Source organism: Carassius gibelio, chromosome B18 (assembly GCF_023724105.1).
Source record: "Carassius gibelio isolate Cgi1373 ecotype wild population from Czech Republic chromosome B18, carGib1.2-hapl.c, whole genome shotgun sequence".
Classification (NCBI taxonomy): Eukaryota; Metazoa; Chordata; class Actinopteri; order Cypriniformes; family Cyprinidae; genus Carassius; species Carassius gibelio.
In genome coordinates this window covers 23,481,416-23,500,896 of record NC_068413.1, presented here as the reverse complement: position 1 = coordinate 23,500,896, position 19,481 = coordinate 23,481,416, and the positions used below count along the sequence as shown (strand labels likewise).

The following is a 19,481-nucleotide window of genomic DNA, read 5'->3' as shown; positions in this document are numbered from 1 at the left end:
ATGACCTTCACACTCCTTTCAGCATAAGCACATACTCAGTAATACACACTCTCTTAAGTTAAGCTTCTTGTTCCTTGCTTGCATGATCACACAAACCCAACCAAGGAGCTTGTAGCTCAGCTTGTATGTTTTATTTGCCAATGACCTACAGCTGCAGGGCAGAGGAGCACAAAACACAACATACTTCACATCTTCATACAGCAGTGCACCAGCATTTACCAGAGGAAATTCATCTTTTTTAATGCACAAATAATCTGGCTGTGCACCCACAAAACTTTATTATTATTATATTCTTTAATTATTAATTATTTTTTAATTACCAATACTGGCAGTGCTTGCCATTTCAAATTATAGCGAGTGCAGATATATTCCACATTCATTATTTAAGAGAGCGAGGTGCTAACTGATATTAGATCAAAACCCGATTCTGTAATAAAACTCAAACAGTCTGAGTTCCTTTAGCTGCTGACATTTACTCACTCTGACATGTTCATGAAATCACCTTGAAGCTGAATAGGGTTTTTTTTTTTTTTTTTTTTTTTTTTTTTTTTTAAGTATTGTTTTGTCTATAATGTCTCAGATATGGCTATATGTTCAGATTGTGTCAATTAAAATGTTTAGTACACATTCTGGTGTTAAAAGTTGCACTACCTTTGCCAAGACAGCTTTGAATTGTCTAATAAAAAATACATAACAGTACATATTTGAAGATGTTTGGAGACAGTCTTAGTAGAACTGTTTACTGAAATCTTGCAGTGGCTCTCAGTGTGTCTAGTTTTCTTCCACATCATTGGCTGTTGGTGTCGATGTGGATTATGCTGGTCAACCCACGGTCATGCTGAAGAATGGACTCTACTGCATATAAATCAGGTGACTGCACAAGTGGGGGCTTCTTCTCCAGCGCATCAGGACGGCACAAAGCCCAGCAGCCCTCAGTCGCACACAGACTCGACTCGAAACAAGGACTTCAATTGTCTTCTCGCGTCCAGAAACTGTCCTTTTTTAGGGCAATATTCTAGACTTGTGACTTGTGCGTTGCAGTTTTTGAACACTTTTTTGTTTTTCCTAAAATTGAAGTCAGAATGCTGGATCCATTGGCTGAGTTGAGAAGATCTGGAGGCTTCAGGCAGTGTGGTGGCCGGATGTCCTGGCAGGTGCGCTTGATCTTGTACAGTGTGTGCGTACTGACGGTAATAAACTGTGCCGGCCTGGTTCTGCTCCTGGTTCAGCAGAGAGAGCTGTGGGCTCATCTGACCGAGGTGGAGAGACAGATGGTGGAGATCTCTCAGAGCTCCGTGGTGGAGTTCATGACGCAGGTGAACGAAGATGAGGCAGAGTATCAATACTCCAGAAACAAACGCAGCCGGCAGCATCGAGGGACACGACCCTTCGAGGAGCACGAGGGGAGTGTGGGAGAGGAAGTCTTGAGAGATTTCCAATATCAGTATCAGCAGACGCATGGGCCGGTTTACCAGCACAAAACAGAAGAGCAGGATGGAATGATGATGATGATGACATACTCCATGGTGCCAGTAAGAAACTCATGCTGACATGATTGATTTATTTATGGTGATTACACAAAAGCAAACAGTAAAAAAAAAAAAAAAAATGTGGAAAGTCTTAACTTTAATCCATTTCTCCCAAACTGTTTTCCCTAGGTTGAGGGGGGAAAATAAATAAAGAAATAAAAAATTATGAATTTTAGAAAAAAAATTATGCTTAATTTTATTAAGTTGCAAATGCAATATGTCTGAATCTCCTGATGGAAATGTTTTTTTTTTTTTTTTTTTTAATGAAATGTTTATAATATAGTATGCACTGTAAAATGATATTTAACATTTTAATCATACACTGTTAAAAAAAAAGAGCCAAAAACGAAAAGTCTGTTATAAATATCTGTAGAAATGCCTGTAAATGCCGTAATTCAGAATATAGATACAATTCTTAATCTTTACATTAACACAGTATATTGTTTTACTTTCTAAGGGTGTAATAAAAAAAACAAATAAAAATATTAATATATATATACATGATTTATGTGTTATCTGTAGATGATTATTCTTTTCATAAATTAAAAGTAAATACTTTTAGCTCCTTTAAATTTGTTTTGCTCCAGCAGTTACATAATTGGATTCTTCTAGAATATACTTCAACACAGGCCTCCAAAAACTTGAGTACAATATATGTTTCAGGTTAAAATTCTTCTGGACATTTGCAACAGTACTAAAGGTGTCTGTCTGACCGGTGAGTATGGGTCGTTTTTATTTTCACAACTTACTGTGTCCTGAATCTGTTGTCTCCAAGTTTAACTTTTGTTTGCTTTTGGCTTTCACAGGGCCACCAGGGCCACCAGGAATTCCAGGTAGGAAATTAATTATTTTAATGTTGTTTATGGGTTCTACTACAGAAAAAAAAAAAAAAAAAAAAATATATATATAGATATGATGATCATAATGTAAAAAAGTGCTTATTGTAGGTGTATTTTTTATTTATTTTTTGTTACATGGCCATTTCTTTGTACTTAATTGTGAAATTGTCCAAGTGAAATTAATTTCTACACCAATTTTCAGTGTAACATTCCAAATAATGAATTACTCACATAATCTTACTTTATGGAATTTCAGGCTTGCCGGGTGTGGACGGAATGCCGGGGTATAACGGAACAGATGGAATTCCAGGGTTGCCAGGGGAGCCTGGAGCACATGGAAAACGAGGGAAAAGAGGTCAGCTACTGTATATGCAAAAGAACATGGAAAATCCATCCATCATGCACATGAATGAATACAGTCAAAAAGGAAAATTTCCTCCTTTCAAACCTCTTCCCGAAATTCCGGCTGCTTTCTATAGCTTTTATCATCCACTCAAGAAAATAAGAGGGGGATTTTATCCTGCTTCTGTCACACATCAGGATTCAGAAAGACTTCGAGATCTCCCACTGAATAAAGCAGAACTCATGATAACAGCTGACTGACTGCTCTGTTCTGAGAGCACAAGAGCCCACAGACATTCTAGAAGTGCCATTCAGCAAATCAATTATGCAGAAACTGAATGAAATTCTATGTACCGTGGTGGAGAAATTACTATATTTTACGTTCCACAAGCAAGTGATTATTAATTGGCAGTTAATGCTTCAAAACACACAGTTTACCTGGCTAGGTAGATGTTACAAGAAGTTTAGAACCAACAATATAATAATAAACTTTATTTTCTATAGTGCCTTTAAAAGTTACATCTCAAAGCACTTTACCAAGGCATTCATAAAAAATACATTGAGATTGACAATCAGAGAAGCATATCACAAATATGCTAACTGAAAAAAAAAAAAAAAAAACGTTTTAAGAGAAGATTTTAAAAATACGAAGGGATTCAGCATGTCTAATTTCAGTAGGAAGAGATTTCCGGAGTTTAGGTGCCACAGAAGAGAAGGCCCGGTCACCCATAGAGAGTAAACGAGTTACAGGAATAGTTAAAAAGACAGAATCCGATAAGCGAAGATTACGCCGTGGGGTGTAGACAGTTAAAGACAGTAAGATATTCTGTAGCTAAACCATGCAGGGCCTTGTAGTTGAGCATAAGAATTTTAAAATCAACGTGAAACCTGACCGGAAGGCAGTGCAAGGACTCGAGAGACTGGAGAGATGTGCTCACTTGTCCTGGAACTTGTCAGGATTCTGGCAGCTGCATTTCGAACATACTGCAATTTGTTTAGAGTAGATTTCGAGACCCCCACGAGCAAAGCATTACAGTAGTCAATTTGAGAAAATTGAAAGTGAAAAAAAAGTGATGTGACATACAGCAAAGTATGGTGACACATACTCAAAATTCAAGCTCTGCATTTGACCCATCCAAAGTGCACACACAGCAGTGAACACACACACACACACTGTGAACACACACCCGGAGAAGTGGGCAGCCATTTATGCTGCAGCACCCAGGGAGCAGTTGGGGCTTCAGTGCCTTGCTCAAGGGCACTGAAGTCGTCGTATTGCTGGACTCGAACCCGCAACCCTAGGGTTAGGAGTCATACTCTCTAACCACTAGGCCATGACTTCCCTCAGACAAATGTATTGATCAGTATTTCAGCCACTGAAAAAGCTAACATGGGACGCAGTCTTGCAATGTTTCTAAGGTGAAAAAATTATACTGTAACCGTATTCTGAACATGAGGAACAAAAGTTAAGTATGAATCAAATATCAGACCCAGATTTTTAAATTTTGCTTGACACTCCATAATAGACCCATCCATCTTTAAGTTTAAAATACTAGCTTTATGTATTTGATGGGGTGAACCAATCAGCATAACCTCAGTCTTGTCACTGTTGAGATGAGGGAATTTTGAGACATCCAGATTTTTACCTCTTATATGCATCAGGCATCAGCCGAATTATCACCAGGTTTTGAGTGAATATAAATCTGAGTGTCATCTGCGTAAAAATGTAACTTAAGACCAATGGATCTTAGAAATAGCCCAAGGGGAAAAATGTACATACTAAAAGTAAGGGACTCAAAACTGAACCCTGTGGAACACCAAACTGCACTGAGCCAATATTGGACCTGCAACCACCCAGGGACACAAACTGCCTACGATCTGATAGATAAGACTTGAACCAATTTAAAGCAGTGTCAGTAGAGATAACCAGATCTAAGGTGTGCCCCTTAATATGTGTGGAGCAATCCACATGTTGCTTCAAATCAAAACATTCCAATAAAGTCACAAGGTCCTTAGTCATTACAGAGTCTTTTTTTGTCCCCTAGGATAAGAGTTCTTTCAAACTTAAGACACAGCATAGACAGAAAATCAGCAAATTCAGTTAAAAAGTGTAATATTTATTACATGATTGTAATAATGTAATGAAGGATTCTGAATGATTTGAAAAAATGTTCTGCATGATGTCATAAATGAATTATTTTTTGTACCTGTGTGCAGGTCCTCAGGGTGAGAAGGGTGAGCCTGGTGAGAGAGGAGAACAAGGATTTCCTGGACCCCAAGGACCCCCAGGAGAACATGCTGAACCTTCAAATGATGTCATTGTAGAGGGTAAAGACACATTCTGTTTTTAATAGGATATGAGGATGTTGGAATATTGTCACAGCTTAAGGGTCTTGTTAAGCAACACTACAATTGTTTATGCCATTTTATTTTCCCTGTAGATATAAAAGATATAGTACAGCAATTTATATGGATATTGGACCTCCATGGATCACAATGTGAGTGATGATACATGAGTGATGGCCATATTCCTTTTGCTTTAATCTGCAGGTCCACCTGGTCCAATGGGACCCCCTGGCCTCCCTGGTCCACCTGGCCCTCCAGGGCCCCCCGGGCCTCAAGGGCCACTAAGACACAGGAGCCAAAGGGCACATCTCCACATGGGGAAAGAGTCTGTAGGCAAGTTGAATGGCTAAAATCCTAAATTGTGCATGTACATATTTCAAAATTACCTCATTAATCCTTCTCATAATCAAAAACAATAAAAAAATCAAATCATAAGAAATTCATAAGAAATTTAATCATAAGAAATTGTGAAAACTGTAATACATTAAAAGTATTATTTTTATTACACGAATGAAAATTGCCATTGATAAGGATAATTACTGTACAATTAATGTACACATTGCATTAGTTATAATATTATTATATTATATTAACAATAATATTTCTTCTTGCATAATTATTGTGAATTTACAAAATATTTTAATGTGATTTTCAGTGATCAAATTTCTAATTTTATTTACAATAATTTCTTTTACCCCCTTTTGATTTTGTGGCAAAACATGACATGGACATCCAAAACTGGGTATAGCGACTTTCCCCTGTAACACACATCATAAACATTTAATAAAATATACATGTGTAATTTTGTTATTTATTTTCAGGTCACCTTAATTCAGTCCCAAATGATGACACCATCAGCCAGAAAATAGTATCATGGAAGATGAAAGGTACCAACAGGAGCAAATTATAAGTTGTTATACATTTAACTACAGCTTTTATAAGCTCTACCTCTAACTGTGTGATTGTGTTTGGTAGACTGTGTCATAAAGTCAGTGCAGAACCCCAGACATTTGATGAAAATGAGCAGCACATTTGGAGCATGGATGATGGACACTGCTGCTCACGACAATGAGAAGATCTGGGTGGCAGAACATTTCTCGGGTACTGATAAGAGAACCATCATTCAGCACATATATAGCCTACATTTAAACTCTACTTCCATCTGCAAGTGTTAAATGTGATCAAAATGTTTAATCTTTGGTACTAAATGCTGTTATAGAACATATATTGAACCTGGAATATTGCTTTTAAGATTTTCCCCATTTTCACTAATTTCTTAGGTCGCATCATAAAGGAGTACAACAGTATCGCAGCGTTCCAGAACGGCAGCAGTGAATCCATTGATGTCCGAAAATTTTTCCAAGGTTGCGGCCACGTTGTACATAACGGCTCAGTATTCTACCACATCGCTGGAACTTCTAATATTGCTAAGTATGACTGAAGACAGATCTCCTTGATAATACCATAAGTCATGAAATTGGGCCAAAAATGAAAATTCTGTCATCATGTGACTCCAAACATATGAAGGATTGGGAGTTCCAATTAATAAAATGAAGAAACCAATTATCAATCATAAATTAATAACTTGCCATATAGAAACAGTTAAAAACAATTTATGGTAACACTCTATTTTAATGTGTCCTTGTTACACCTTGTAAGCTAAACCCTAACTATATAGTAAGCACATGTAGTTAATGAATATTGCTCAGTAGGTAATTGTATAATTACACTGTTAACAAGGACACCTTAAAGTGTAACCCGATTTTATACGTTTAAAATTTACTGTAGTTTACTGTAAGGTGAATAATGGACAGACTTTTTGGTAGAAGTTTTAGTAACAATTTTAGTATCTTATTCACACATTACCTCCACTTATTATTGTAATAACATTCAATTCTGCATAATTGCATCCACCTAAACCTAAACCAAACCCTAATCCAAACTGTAAGTTCATAAATTAATATTACTCAGTACTTAATTGTATAATCACATAATTGTATAATAGTATAATTTGGAACAACAGCAGAAAGACTTTTCTTAAGTTAATTTGTAAGAACACTTCTCCAATTCTCCCAGGTTTGACCTCCAGACGAAGATCTTACACATGGTGACAATTGAAAATGCTTTCTATCACAATAAGTCCTACTTTCTTGAAAACTCAAAGACATATTTCAAACTGGCAACAGACGAGAACGGTATGTGGATCATATTTGCCGCCAACATTGACGACAACATAATGGTGGCGCGACTGGATGAGAAAACATTCTCCGTCACCTCATACATCAACGCCACCTATCCCAGGACCAAGGCCGGTAATGCATTTATCGCATGCGGGATTCTCTACATCACGGATACTAAAGACACAAAGGTGGCATATGCTTTCGACCTCCTGAAAGAGAAGCCGGTTAGTGTCAGTCTAGATCTGAGGGCACCTGGAGGGGTTCTGTCCATGATCTCATACAATCCCAGAGACAAACATCTCTACATATGGGACAGCAGCTACGTCAAATCATACCAAGTCCAGTTCCTCTCAGATGAATAATCAAAAATGCATGACATAACTGACACATTTATAAGCAAATAACCAATGTTTATGTTGTTACCCATGTGTACCCATATATTTTTATTTCATTTTCTTGAGTGGATGATATATCAAGCGCTAAATTGTCTATCTAGTGATGTTCGCACTAAGTATTTGGACACTTTAGCTACCCTTAAACAAGTTTGAGTAGAGCACAGGATTTCAGTTTTTAAGCTTTAATCATTTAAAGCTTAACAAACATCTTTGTAAAACCGATTTAGCGCTTACTTTCTTAAAAATAAATGCACTTGGTTTTATTTTTTTTCCTCTAATGTAATGACATAAAGACATTTGAAAATCTGAACTGAGTGTCTAAAAGCAATTTGGGGCTACCATATTTATAATTTTTTCTGCATTTTTACTTTTATACGTTGCATTTTAGTTTTTTGGCTAACATGCATTTTAAGTGAATATTTATTAATTCATGTAGCATGAGCGGAGCTAGTTTTTGCGCAAAATGTTCATAAAACCATGGTTCTTGTTTACATAGAAATTGTTTTACTATTCTCCTCGTTTCATGAATGAGGACAAATGTGTGTAAATAATAAATGGAAAATGTATGCGCATTACATGAATTTAGTAATTTTGTATACATAACCATTGTTGTCATTGCCATTTAATTTCACATCATCACTTCAGTAAGACGTCACTCATAAACCCTACATGACAAGATTAAGTATGTGCATTAAGTATAATTTAGATTTTAATGTTGACTTCATGTTTATAGAAATGTCTTTGACTGCTAGTATGTATAAGACACAAAGTATATTTGCAGAATATTGTTTAATTTATATTGCTTGCATGTTTATGTAGCCACAAATGCTTGTAAATCCTGGAATAAACCCTAAAACATGTTATTCTAAAGACACGCGGAGCTGAAACAGCAAAAAATGAAATGACTTAATTCAAATAAGAAGAATTTATTCAACTTACAAAGGTAAAACTTTGACCATGACAGAACTGAAGTACCTGTACCTTCTGAAAAACCACCCAGTATTTTTGGGATTTGCATTTTCACACACGCAGACAGATCAGGCTGTTCAATAAATACACATCAGACCATCGGTTCAACATTTAAAATACATACAGGTGACATGGTGCCCAGCAAATCAGACAGAAACACAAATATAATTTTGATAAATACCACATACATCAAACCAAATATTCGACTATTTCCAGCAGTTATGATAAAATCAATAAAATAAAATAAAAGCATTATTGTGTTTTGTAAAAGCTATTGTCATAATTCATTTTTTATATTTATTATATATATATATATATATATATATATATATATATATATATATATATATATATATATATATATATATATATATATATTTTATTCATTTAAAACTATTTCCACTTTCTACTACTCGGCCACACACAGCCAGACATTCATTAGTAAATAACAGTTTCCTCTAATAGAGCTTTTATCACTTGTAACGTAAGAGTGTTATTGTTTCCCCAGATCTGAGTGCAAATATTTAGAACAGATAAAACATGAAAAAATAAATAAGTAAATAAATAAAACACAAACCTATTCAGTGTTGCACTTTGTCCCAGACATCTAAAACATACCTTACATTTCTAAAGTTAAATAGAAATACAAGATTTCGTAAAAGAACAAACAAAACAAGTGAACAAGTAAACAAGCAAACGAACAAAGAAATATTTTGTGCAAAAACTAAACGCTTTCTGTTCAAACCAAGATTTTCAGGGTTTGAGAGATGAAAATGTCAAAAACGTCATTTCCAGGAGCAAGCATCATCATCTTGCATGGAATGTTTAGCTGTTTGGCTGCTACGGAAACAACTGTGTCAACAGCAGCGTGTGCATGTGGAAGGGAAGAGGAACGTCTCTGGGGCCGTGGCGAACCGCCGGACTGCCAGGGTACTGTGCCATTTTACACTCCGCAAATACATTAGCAGCCAAGGAGAAAACGTACAGTAAAAACTAAATCCGACAACTGGACTTACACTGATAGCAGAAGCACAGTGCTGGTATTTTAGATGCTAAAATGGGCAAAAAATGAAGACACACACACATACACACTTAAAAATGGAGCTTTGAGCACTTTTACAAAGCACGACCAATAACCTTGGAATGGAGTGCGATGACCCAAACAACTCATGCATACAGCTTTCCTACCAACATGTTATCTGGATTCTTCTCCAGAAATGACAGTAGTCGATTGTTAGAATCAAGGGACCTCGTGCATGTTTTCCAACACATTTTTCGGGACAGGGTGGTAAAGATATTCTGCAGCGCAAGACATTTGTTACCGGTATACAATTCACAGCTAAGGAAACACAGCGGAGGTGCCGATGAAAGCTTCAGTTTTCTACGCGGCTCCGGTGTTAGAGGATCTGGAATATACTGGCTGGGATGTTGTAGCGGTCTGGAAGGACCCTCATTTTCAGGGTCCCGTCGGCTCCACAGGTGAAGATCCGGTTGCCTGGGCAGGTTTCGATTTGCATCACGCCAGCGCCGATGTTTCGGAATATGGATTGTTTAGCGTGCTCGGCACTAAAGGAGTGCATGAGACCGTGACCCGCCAACTTCCAGACCTGACCCAGAACAGTAATACAATTATTAGAAATTATGTATTTTTAGAAATATATTTAACAAGCAACATTCAAATAAAAAACTGAAATGTACTGAAATATTTGAATTACAATTGCTGTATTGTTTTTATATGAATTTTTGAATGCTATATGTACTCGGAATAAACACTGACAAAGTAAAAACATGCCATCAGAGAAGTGCTAATTAAATATCACCATTGTTATGGCTTAAGCCAATAATTCATTTTTTGGCCGAATACTTTTGATTGTCGAAATTTAAGTGCATCAGTAAATATTAGTTATAGATAGATACATTAGCCAAGTTGATCAACTGACAAATTTTTACCTATTTGAGATTATCGTATAAGCTGTTACAACTGGTTAGAAGTAGTGAACTACCTTGTGTCAGCTGCAAAAACTAGCAGACTTCCATTATTTGTGTGAATACAGTAAAATATTGTGTACATAAAAAAAAAAAAAAAAAAAAAAATTAATATTTTGAAACCTTTCTCAATTGCTTTCACTAATGTGTATTATATGGAATGAAATTCCGGACATTATTCAAAAAGAATTGCAAATTCAATTTCTGGATGCATAAAATGTGACAATCCAAACGCAAATGCAAATCACGCATTACCGTTTGCATTTTCGTTTAAGCGAACGCACAGTGTCTGCCAGATTTAAAATGGAAATGCAAAGTCAGTTTGCAATTGTGTTTCCCATATCTTACGAGCTATGAGCCTGTCATATTTAAATAGCAATATTTATTACCACATTTGCCACGGTGCATGTAAACTGCCAAAACTCAAATGGAATCACAATTCCTTTTGCATTTGAATTTACAACATCTACACGGAAACCTGTCAATCAAGTGACAGCGGTGGGGCCATTTTATTGGCTGTATTTGCATTGGGAAGTGACACTTTATGTTCTTTTTGTGGTGCTGAACACGAATCCATTTCTCATCTCTTTTGAGAATGCACATATACAAGTCTGTTCTGGAAGAATTTTTGTATCTTCGATCATACTAAAATGTACCATGTTTTACTATGGTAAATATGAGTTATCGATAGTGTTTATAATTAAACCACAGTAGCCACAAATGTACAGTTTTCTGAGGCGTTATGAAATGTTCTTTAACATCATGAACCATAAAATGTAGTCAGTGGTCTGCTATGGTTAATTTTCATAATAAGTAAACACAGGTCACAAGTTAACACGGTCACATTTCAACATTTCCTTGATTCAGCAGCTGCACGATGATCTGGAGCTGATTCGGTGTAGATCGGTAGCTCTGTGGTCAGTGACACTCGTCTCGCGTCACGCTGTCTTTTAGCGCGTGTTCTAAACCGGCGCCAACACAGACGTACTTTATTTTTTTGTTTATCCTACTTACTTCAGCCACGAAATGGGCGATCATACTAATATAAAACAATTATATTTTTGGTATAGGTATGAATAGTACTTAAAAACAACATGATAAATTCTTTACATTACATATCCTGAATAGAACAATTCATTTTGTAAATACACAATCATCAAAGACTTAAAGGCTTGTTTACACCAAGATAAATGTTCAGTGCAAAAATCTGTTCAGACTGACAAGAACATTCATATTATCATGGTCCAGTCACTGAACTTCCGTTAACCACATAGACTCTCACACTACACTGACTGTTCCACTCACCCCGGACTCAATTTCCCATAATCCTCTGCCTGGACATGTCATCAATTGCAATCACCTGTCTGCCCTGACCTTTGCGTGTTTATCTGGATTACTCTTTTGCCTTGTCTCTGCTGTTGTTGTTTGCTGATGTGTTGACCCTGCTTGTCACCTACTACGCTCTCTGAATTAAAGCTTGCACTTGGATTCCCACTTTGTCGTCATGACTCCTCTAACGTTACACATATGCCATTAATGTAACATTCTTTTTAAACTTAGAGTTGTTGTAATTTCTCATGTTTATTAAAGTTTTCTTCCATTTATTTATTTTTACACATCTTCCCAGCCTTTTTAATCAAGTGACATATGAAAGTCGCATTGGACAAAACATGTAAAAGCTGATAAATATATATTGACTTGGTGAAAAAAAAAAAAAAAAAAAAAAATCTGTAGTATGACAATAATTTAATTCAGTCTAACTATTTCTTTTTAGTTTTTTTCAAAACTAAATCTAAATCTATATGTTTTCTATATATATATATATATATATATATATATATATATATAAAGCCTAAACATCCACATAACCGCAACAGGAGGTTGTTTATTGTTTGAACTATGTCATTTTAGAGGAATATACCTTCATGTTCCCTTCAGCTGAGCCGGTGACAAAGAAGTCTTCAGCTGAATCCATGGCCAGCGCTTTGATGGCCGAATCATGTGCCTGGAATGTGTGGAGCAGCTGTCTCTGACGGATGTCAAAAATACAGACGAATCCCTTCCGGCCGCCCGTGATGATTAGCTGCTGTTTAGGAGCATACTGAAGAACCGTTGCACCATTCTCATGGCACTGGAATGCTGGAATATAGAGAAATACCATTACAATATATTTTTTAAACAATATATATATATATATATAAAAAAAGCACTTATTCAACATATTTTTTTAAACATCTTCCCTCAAGAGCCTGTGGACATACCGTGTATCATTGAGTTACTTGGAGAGACCAGAGTGTCCCATAAACAAACATTCCTGTGGAAGAAAGTGAAACATTTCCTTAAAAATATCATTTATAGTATGTTTCTATATGACAGTAAGATAAATAATTTAACTGACCTGCCATCATGGGACTGTCCTGCTGAAGCGATCAGACTGGAGGATGTAATGAAGGTGAAATCACCGCAGCTTTTACTGTGACACTGCCAGCTCTGAGACAGACACACACAGATGCTTACTATTTCATATTATATGGTGACATATATTTAATAGTTAAGTTAGTTTTAATAAAAGTTCCAGTAATCTTTGTTTGCAGATGCCACATGCTTTAATTCAATCACACTGTGAGGGCAGTTTGTGACTGTCAGTAATCTAAGGCTCGTGCAGTACCAAGATAAAGCTCTTACCAAATACGGTTTGGGGTTTGAGGAGGTCTGATTGACTTGCCAGAGGCTCAAAAAGCCCTCGCCATCTGCAACACCACACTGCGGAAAGACGGAAAGAATGAAGATATTTAACCGCAGAGTGAATGTTTTTAGATGTATATTGCAGAATGATTCATTTAAATGACCTTCCCTGGACAGATGTGCTTCTGTACTGGACTTATTACATAACACCACAGACAACAATTAACACAGCACTGATGAACTCACTCAATTCTATGAAGTCAACAGAACATGAACAGACACTAAATGAACCTGGAAATTATTATACAGCGTCTAAAGGTCAAAAGCACTTTCAATGGATAATTATCCATCTCTATTTTAATATCTTTTGTTTTGAAATGTCATTTATTCCTGTGATGACAAAGCTGGATTTTCATCTGTCATTTCTTTTACTTATTTTTAATTAATATGAATGGAAAAAAATATGCTTAATATATTTTTTATGTGGAAAGTGTGAATTCTTTTCAGGATTCTTTGATGAATGAAACGTTCAAACAAACGGTATTTATTTGAAATAGAAATATATATTTTAACAATATGAGGGCCATTCTACAAAATTGGTCCAAAGTCAGAGTTGGAAACTCCGTTTGTATGTATTCAAACTGTATAATATTTAACGTACACATTTCTAGTAACTGTGCAGATAATTCTCATTGTATTTTCTAAAGTTTTGGAATCTCCTCAAATTTGTTACTACCGAAAAACCGTAAGAATAATTTAATTAAAAGGTTTATATAGACCTATTAAGATTTTTTCCTTATTTTTGCTATTTTATTAAAATTCAGAGGTAAGTCAATAACAATTAAATTTTTGAACAATATTTCAAGTGTAATTTATAAGATTTGTTTTATTTGGAATCCAAGTTTTCTTTGTAAAAGGCAAAACAAGTTGATCATACTGATTTCAAAGTCAGGGATTCATTAATCTGAATACACACTATTCAAAATCCGATCAATCAGAACATCTAAGTTGATAATTCAGTATACTTTATTTTTGACAAAACATTTCATGTTTCGGTAATGACTGCAAAATAAATAAATAAACTAATTAATTATTTCAATTTAATTTTCATATGCTGAAATTCAGGGGTTAGGGTTTGGGAAAGCCACCTCCCAACTGAAAGTACCCAATAAATAATGCTTTATATATATATATTAAGCTTACTAATATTTTAAATATTATTGATAATAGAAGCCTCTTAGTGAGCATTTAAGATTTGGATACTTAAATTATTTTTAAATATGTTTCTTTTGTTGTGAGACAGCAGTATGCACCAATTCTTTAGAATGGCCCATAAATGTCCCATCTGTCAATTTTCTATCAAATTAATGCATCCTTGCTGAATTAAAAGTATTTATTTAGCTTACTGAGCCGATATTTTGAACTGTAGTGCATGTCTAGTAATAAAAGTGAATTAATTTTAAAAAGTAAAATAAAATAAAAAATAAGTCACTTGGTTATAAGGTTTAATAATTTTGGTAACACATGCTTCGATACCTTGTTGCCCTGTGAGTTGAAATAGAGGCGTGTGACTCGAGCGTTTCCAGCCTGTCTGAAACAGATGAGCTGCTGTGGACGATTCCACTCAAACATCCTCACACTGCCGTCCTGAGCTCCCGTCATGTCTGAAAACATGACGAAGAAGTCAAACAGGAGTATCCTCAAAACTTTACAGTGTTTGTGTGTGAAATAAGGAGACACTCACAGTACTGATAGATGGGATGAGATGTCATTCTCTTCACGTTATTCAGGTTCCTCTTCATGATCTGACACAAATTACACACACAGTTCAACACATGAGAGATGCCTTCTCAAACACATAAGATTCTTAATATTTAACAATACAATTTACAGTATTCTATAGTATGATTTAGTGAAAGATTCGCTTGGATTGTTCACTGCAAATGTACCATAAATTACACAATTACACATTATCATTTCCATGTGATACCAGATCAGATCTTCTGTTAGCTAACTACACATTCAAAAGATAATTTGTCTGAAGCTGAACTACTTGAATTAATTAGCAGCATGTAGAACTTAGAAAGCTAGTTTGAAAGTAGCCTCGCCAACTCCATCAGGTCATCTTTATCAGCTGTGAATGAGAACAAGAGTGGAGGTTGATGTGATGACGCAGGTCTGTACCTTGGGCCGCTCGGACTGTCTGCGGTTTACTCTGCTACCTCCAAACGCTCTTATCAGCTCAATACAGACTCATCAAGAGCTCTGTTGAGTCCAAGACTTACTGTTTGTGTTCTGCTGATAGCAGCCAAAAGAAAACACTGAGAAGCCGTTCTTCATTGGCGAATGCAGCTCTGTGGGAATGTGGCCAGCATGAATCTGCATGTGTGCATATGTACAGTGGGGTTCTCCCGCATTTTCCCGGGCTTTCCCACATTTAATACAACCCTCTACATTACTACTATGTGAGGAAAGTTGTAAAGTTTTAGAAAGCTGCATTAAAAAGAAACATGGATCTGAATTTATTTCAGTGTTCATTTGTTTTTCATCTTCTACTGCTGACCCTGCATGAAAATCTGCAAGAAAATCTCATGATCATGCTTTCCAGCATGATTTTATGAATCATCTAATCATCTAGTGCTTCAGTGGAAGCAAAAAAAATAAAAATGACCGACTGTACAAAAGATGCAAACAGACCTGTCACAAATCTGCTTATTTGATTAGTGGTTAGTATACATTTTTCCCCTAAGTTTATTTGCTAACATCGTTCACGTCACAGAAAACAGTCTGACTAACATACCACACTGGCACCCATGTTGGTCTGTCCGCTGCCCAGCCATGGCATGGAGGACGATGCTGCCATTTGTTGGGGGGCAAAGGGACCAGCACTGGCCTGGGCGATGTTGGTGTGCGACGAGCGGTAATCCACATCATCAGAACTACACAGAGAAAACAAGATGTTCATCGCAGTCCCTTCAGATCTGTGAGCTAAATGAATCAAACACACACAGTCAGGTGACAAACCTGCGAGACTCCTTGTCAAAGTCCTCTCCGATCCAGGTGTAAGGCTGAGCTGCGAGCAACGTGGACACGTCCACTTCCTGGACATCATGAGTGGACGCCAGCACTATTTCATTAGTGTTAGCCTGAGAGAAAAAAAAAAAACAAAAAAAAAAAACACAAATTAAATGGGACATTAAAACATTCCTCTTTTGAAATAAAATTTTACTTCTGAGTGTAGAAATTAAAATATCATTGCTTACAGAAAAATATTCACATTTGTGTATTTTAAGTTGCATTACATTCAGAAATGACTATAAAACACAGGGAAATAAATATGTACTTCAGTTCCCCTCACTCCACAAAAATCCTCCAAATTTAACTTAATATCTAATTATAGATAAAGAACTTTGATTTGAGTTTAAACTGATTTTAAATTAAAATTATATAAAATGTATGCATTTAGCAGATGCTTTGATCCAAAGCAACTTATATTGAATTCGGGCTAACAATTTTCTCCTAACGTGTTTCCTGGGATTTGAACCCCCAACCTTGTGCTTGCTAGTGCAATGCTCTACCACTTGAGCTACAGGAACACTGTAGTTTTATTATATATAATGCTGTATTCACACCAAATGCGAATAGAGCATCTGGCGTGAATGATTTCAATGTTAAGTCGATGTAAAGACGCGTTTACGCGCGTCTGGAGGTCTCGCGGTGCGAATGAGGCGTTTAGCACGGCGCGGTAGAAGCGAATTCCCCTTATCAATAGTGTGAATTGAGCGTCTGGCAAGATACGCGCGCTACGCGAGAATATTGCTTTTTGTGCCATTTAGCGTTTGACGCGAGTTGAACATTCTGACTTTGGCGTCAATTCCCGCCGCGTTAACCAATCAGGAGCCTGCTTAGAAGTCACTCATTCAACCTGGAGGAACGACTGATGTTGTCAGTGAGCAGTCACCCGGAGCTATACGACACAAGACAGGAATAAAAAGGACCTCGCTTGGAAGAGTGTGTTGTAAATAGTTGTAAATTTAACTTTTGAGTCACGTAACTTACATGTTTATCGACCCGCTTCCTTCCCGCCGTTTTTCACAACTATTTTCCCCCTAATATAGCCTACAGCTACTTTTCGCTAACAAGACAATGTGTTTATTCAGAGGAATGTGCAGGAAAAACTGGAAAAGACCTGAGTGCTCGATCAACATCAGCCATCTTGCAAACAGACAACCGCTTAGCACTTGCCCCTCCCACAAGAAGTGGATTTCGCCTCAGACACGCGTCAATTTCACTTCAAACTCTTGCTTTCTATGCGCGTCTATTTCGCTCTAGACGCGCGAATGCATTCAAAATGTTCAAGTGGCAAACTAGTAATTACAAGCTACTAATTTGACGCTCTATTCACGTTCGGTGTGAACACAGCATAACACTGATTTGAGGTTAAATATAAATAGACTAGATGAAAAATAACGGATTTTGAAAACTGATTTAAAGGCCATTAACAGAGCCACTGTCTCTATAATAGAACTACAGATACAGTAGAAATGCCCTTACCTTGTTAATGGCAAATGCCATGATGATGTCGGATTCTTTATGGATGATTTTCGCTTTGCCTCCTGGGTAACCCATATCAGCCTCCACCTGCAACAAAACACACATACACAAATACACACTCGTATTAGTCTGTTAAGCTGCACTGCAGTTTTTTTAAATAATCGGCCACACACACATAATCCACACACACACAGCAGCAACAGCAGGAAGACTGCTTACATGCAGTTGAGACCATGTACACACCTCCTCAGAGGATAAAACATGACTTAATCACAGTTATTACTTGAATTTCTAAACATGGTGTCAGAAGCAGAATCCAGTCCTATTGGTTAACCGCTGGCGGTTAGTGAGGAAGAGCAGTGCCGAGCCAGACAAGTTAGGGGATGTGAGGAAAGAAAAAGACTTGTGTGTGTGTATATGTGTGTGAGGTCACAGCAGGTTAACAGATGACAGAAGCCCAAAGCTTTGATAGGGTTTCACAGAGAGGCGAGTCCCGTTGAGTGTCTCAGTACCTTGTTGTTTTTTCGAGCTCCAGTAACGCAGTTTTGTATGAGGCGGTCCACATGATCATCTAAAGACTACACAATACACACCACAGCACACACATACACATTAACAACACACACGGGGCACAGCACAAAACACATGCACGAATGACAAACAGATGGAGAAAAACAAATTAAATAATAAAGACAAAAATGAATCTCATTTGGAGCTCTAACAGAGAGATGGTCTTGAGATAGCATGCACAATCCCTCCAGCCATCTGTGTCAGTACTTACCCTCAACATAAAAAGATGGCCACTTACAAAAGTTCTATATTTATTTGATAAAAAAAAAAAAAATCTTGTTTCAAAAAACAAGCTGAATCTCTTGAAGTTCCCTTTAGTACCAATTTAAAACTTAAAAATAAAAAATAAAACCGAGTCTTTTTAATAATTTTTATTCAGGCAACTCATTCTTGTTCCACCCCTTTAATTTCCCAACTTCTCTCCACAGCTTTCATTGCTGCACTTAGGCTCCGCCTATTTAATACATTCACTCTGGCCCCGCCTACTGCATTACCTTTCATCTGGCCCACCCTAATAGCTGCCTAAATGTTGGTGAAAACCATGGTAACTTTTGTTTAGCTATTTTATTTTTTTATTTATTTGTAGTAAATCCATGTTTAATATTCATAAAGTTACACATGTAACTAAAACATTGCAGAAATGAAGGTGAGTAATCTTACCTGATGCTGATATTACAGTAGCCAAGTCTTAACAATTTACGTGATTTGGCTTTTGGTTGTATTATTGTTATTTTTTTTATTTCTTTGCTGGGAGGCCAAAGAATCAAAAATGTGCACAGCAGGAAGAGTGTCTATGGTAGTTTACCATTCACACAAGAAAACATGCTGTGAAATTCACAGACATTCATATTTGGATGGGATTCAGATTTGCACGGGAAATAAAAATCACAAAGTACCTAGTTCAAAGTACTAGTCCTGCCCGAATAGGGCTTTAGACTGCATCTGAAATCACATACTTTGGACAGATAGATGGATCTCATGAGTCCATGAGAGAGTATTTTTTAATGGAAATGAATCGACGTAACTGATGCTGGGTGGTCACATGACTATGACTGGTCCTGCCTTTTTAAAATCTCTTGCGCCCCA

The 19,481-nt window shown here is 36.6% G+C and overlaps 2 protein-coding genes across 8 annotated transcripts in view; one reads left to right on the top strand and one right to left on the bottom strand.

The window, feature by feature from the left end:
• Positions 1–782: 782 nt before the first annotated feature.
• Positions 783–8,212, top strand: gldn (gliomedin). The gene is made up of 10 exons (XM_052582453.1): positions 783–1,532; positions 2,193–2,244; positions 2,336–2,362; positions 2,625–2,723; positions 4,928–5,038; positions 5,261–5,389; positions 5,878–5,943; positions 6,032–6,157; positions 6,337–6,487; positions 7,133–8,212. The coding sequence occupies exons 1-10, from the start codon at positions 1,083–1,085 to the stop codon at positions 7,596–7,598; spliced, it is 1,677 nt and encodes a 558-aa protein (XP_052438413.1). The 5' UTR covers positions 783–1,082; the 3' UTR covers positions 7,599–8,212.
• Positions 8,213–8,541: 329 nt separating this feature from the next.
• dmxl2 (Dmx-like 2) overlaps positions 8,542–19,481 on the bottom strand; it is a 61,385-nt gene continuing 50,445 nt past the window's right edge. For 4 of the 7 annotated variants that reach the window (XM_052582438.1, XM_052582440.1, XM_052582437.1 and 1 more), the window contains 11 exons: positions 18,338–18,403; positions 17,826–17,912; positions 16,296–16,417; positions 16,072–16,210; positions 15,016–15,076; positions 14,808–14,935; positions 13,272–13,349; positions 12,985–13,076; positions 12,848–12,900; positions 12,508–12,725; positions 8,542–10,207 (listed from right to left, as the gene is read on the bottom strand). In XM_052582438.1, coding sequence (XP_052438398.1) covers positions 9,998–10,207; positions 12,508–12,725; positions 12,848–12,900; positions 12,985–13,076; positions 13,272–13,349; positions 14,808–14,935; positions 15,016–15,076; positions 16,072–16,210; positions 16,296–16,417; positions 17,826–17,912; positions 18,338–18,403 — 1,254 coding nt within the window. In that variant the 3' untranslated portion in view covers positions 8,542–9,997. The remainder of the gene's footprint in view (positions 10,208–12,507; positions 12,726–12,847; positions 12,901–12,984; positions 13,077–13,271; positions 13,350–14,807; positions 14,936–15,015; positions 15,077–16,071; positions 16,211–16,295; positions 16,418–17,825; positions 17,913–18,337; positions 18,404–19,481) is intronic. The other 3 variants (XM_052582441.1, XM_052582442.1, XM_052582443.1) reach the window with 1 other exon arrangement.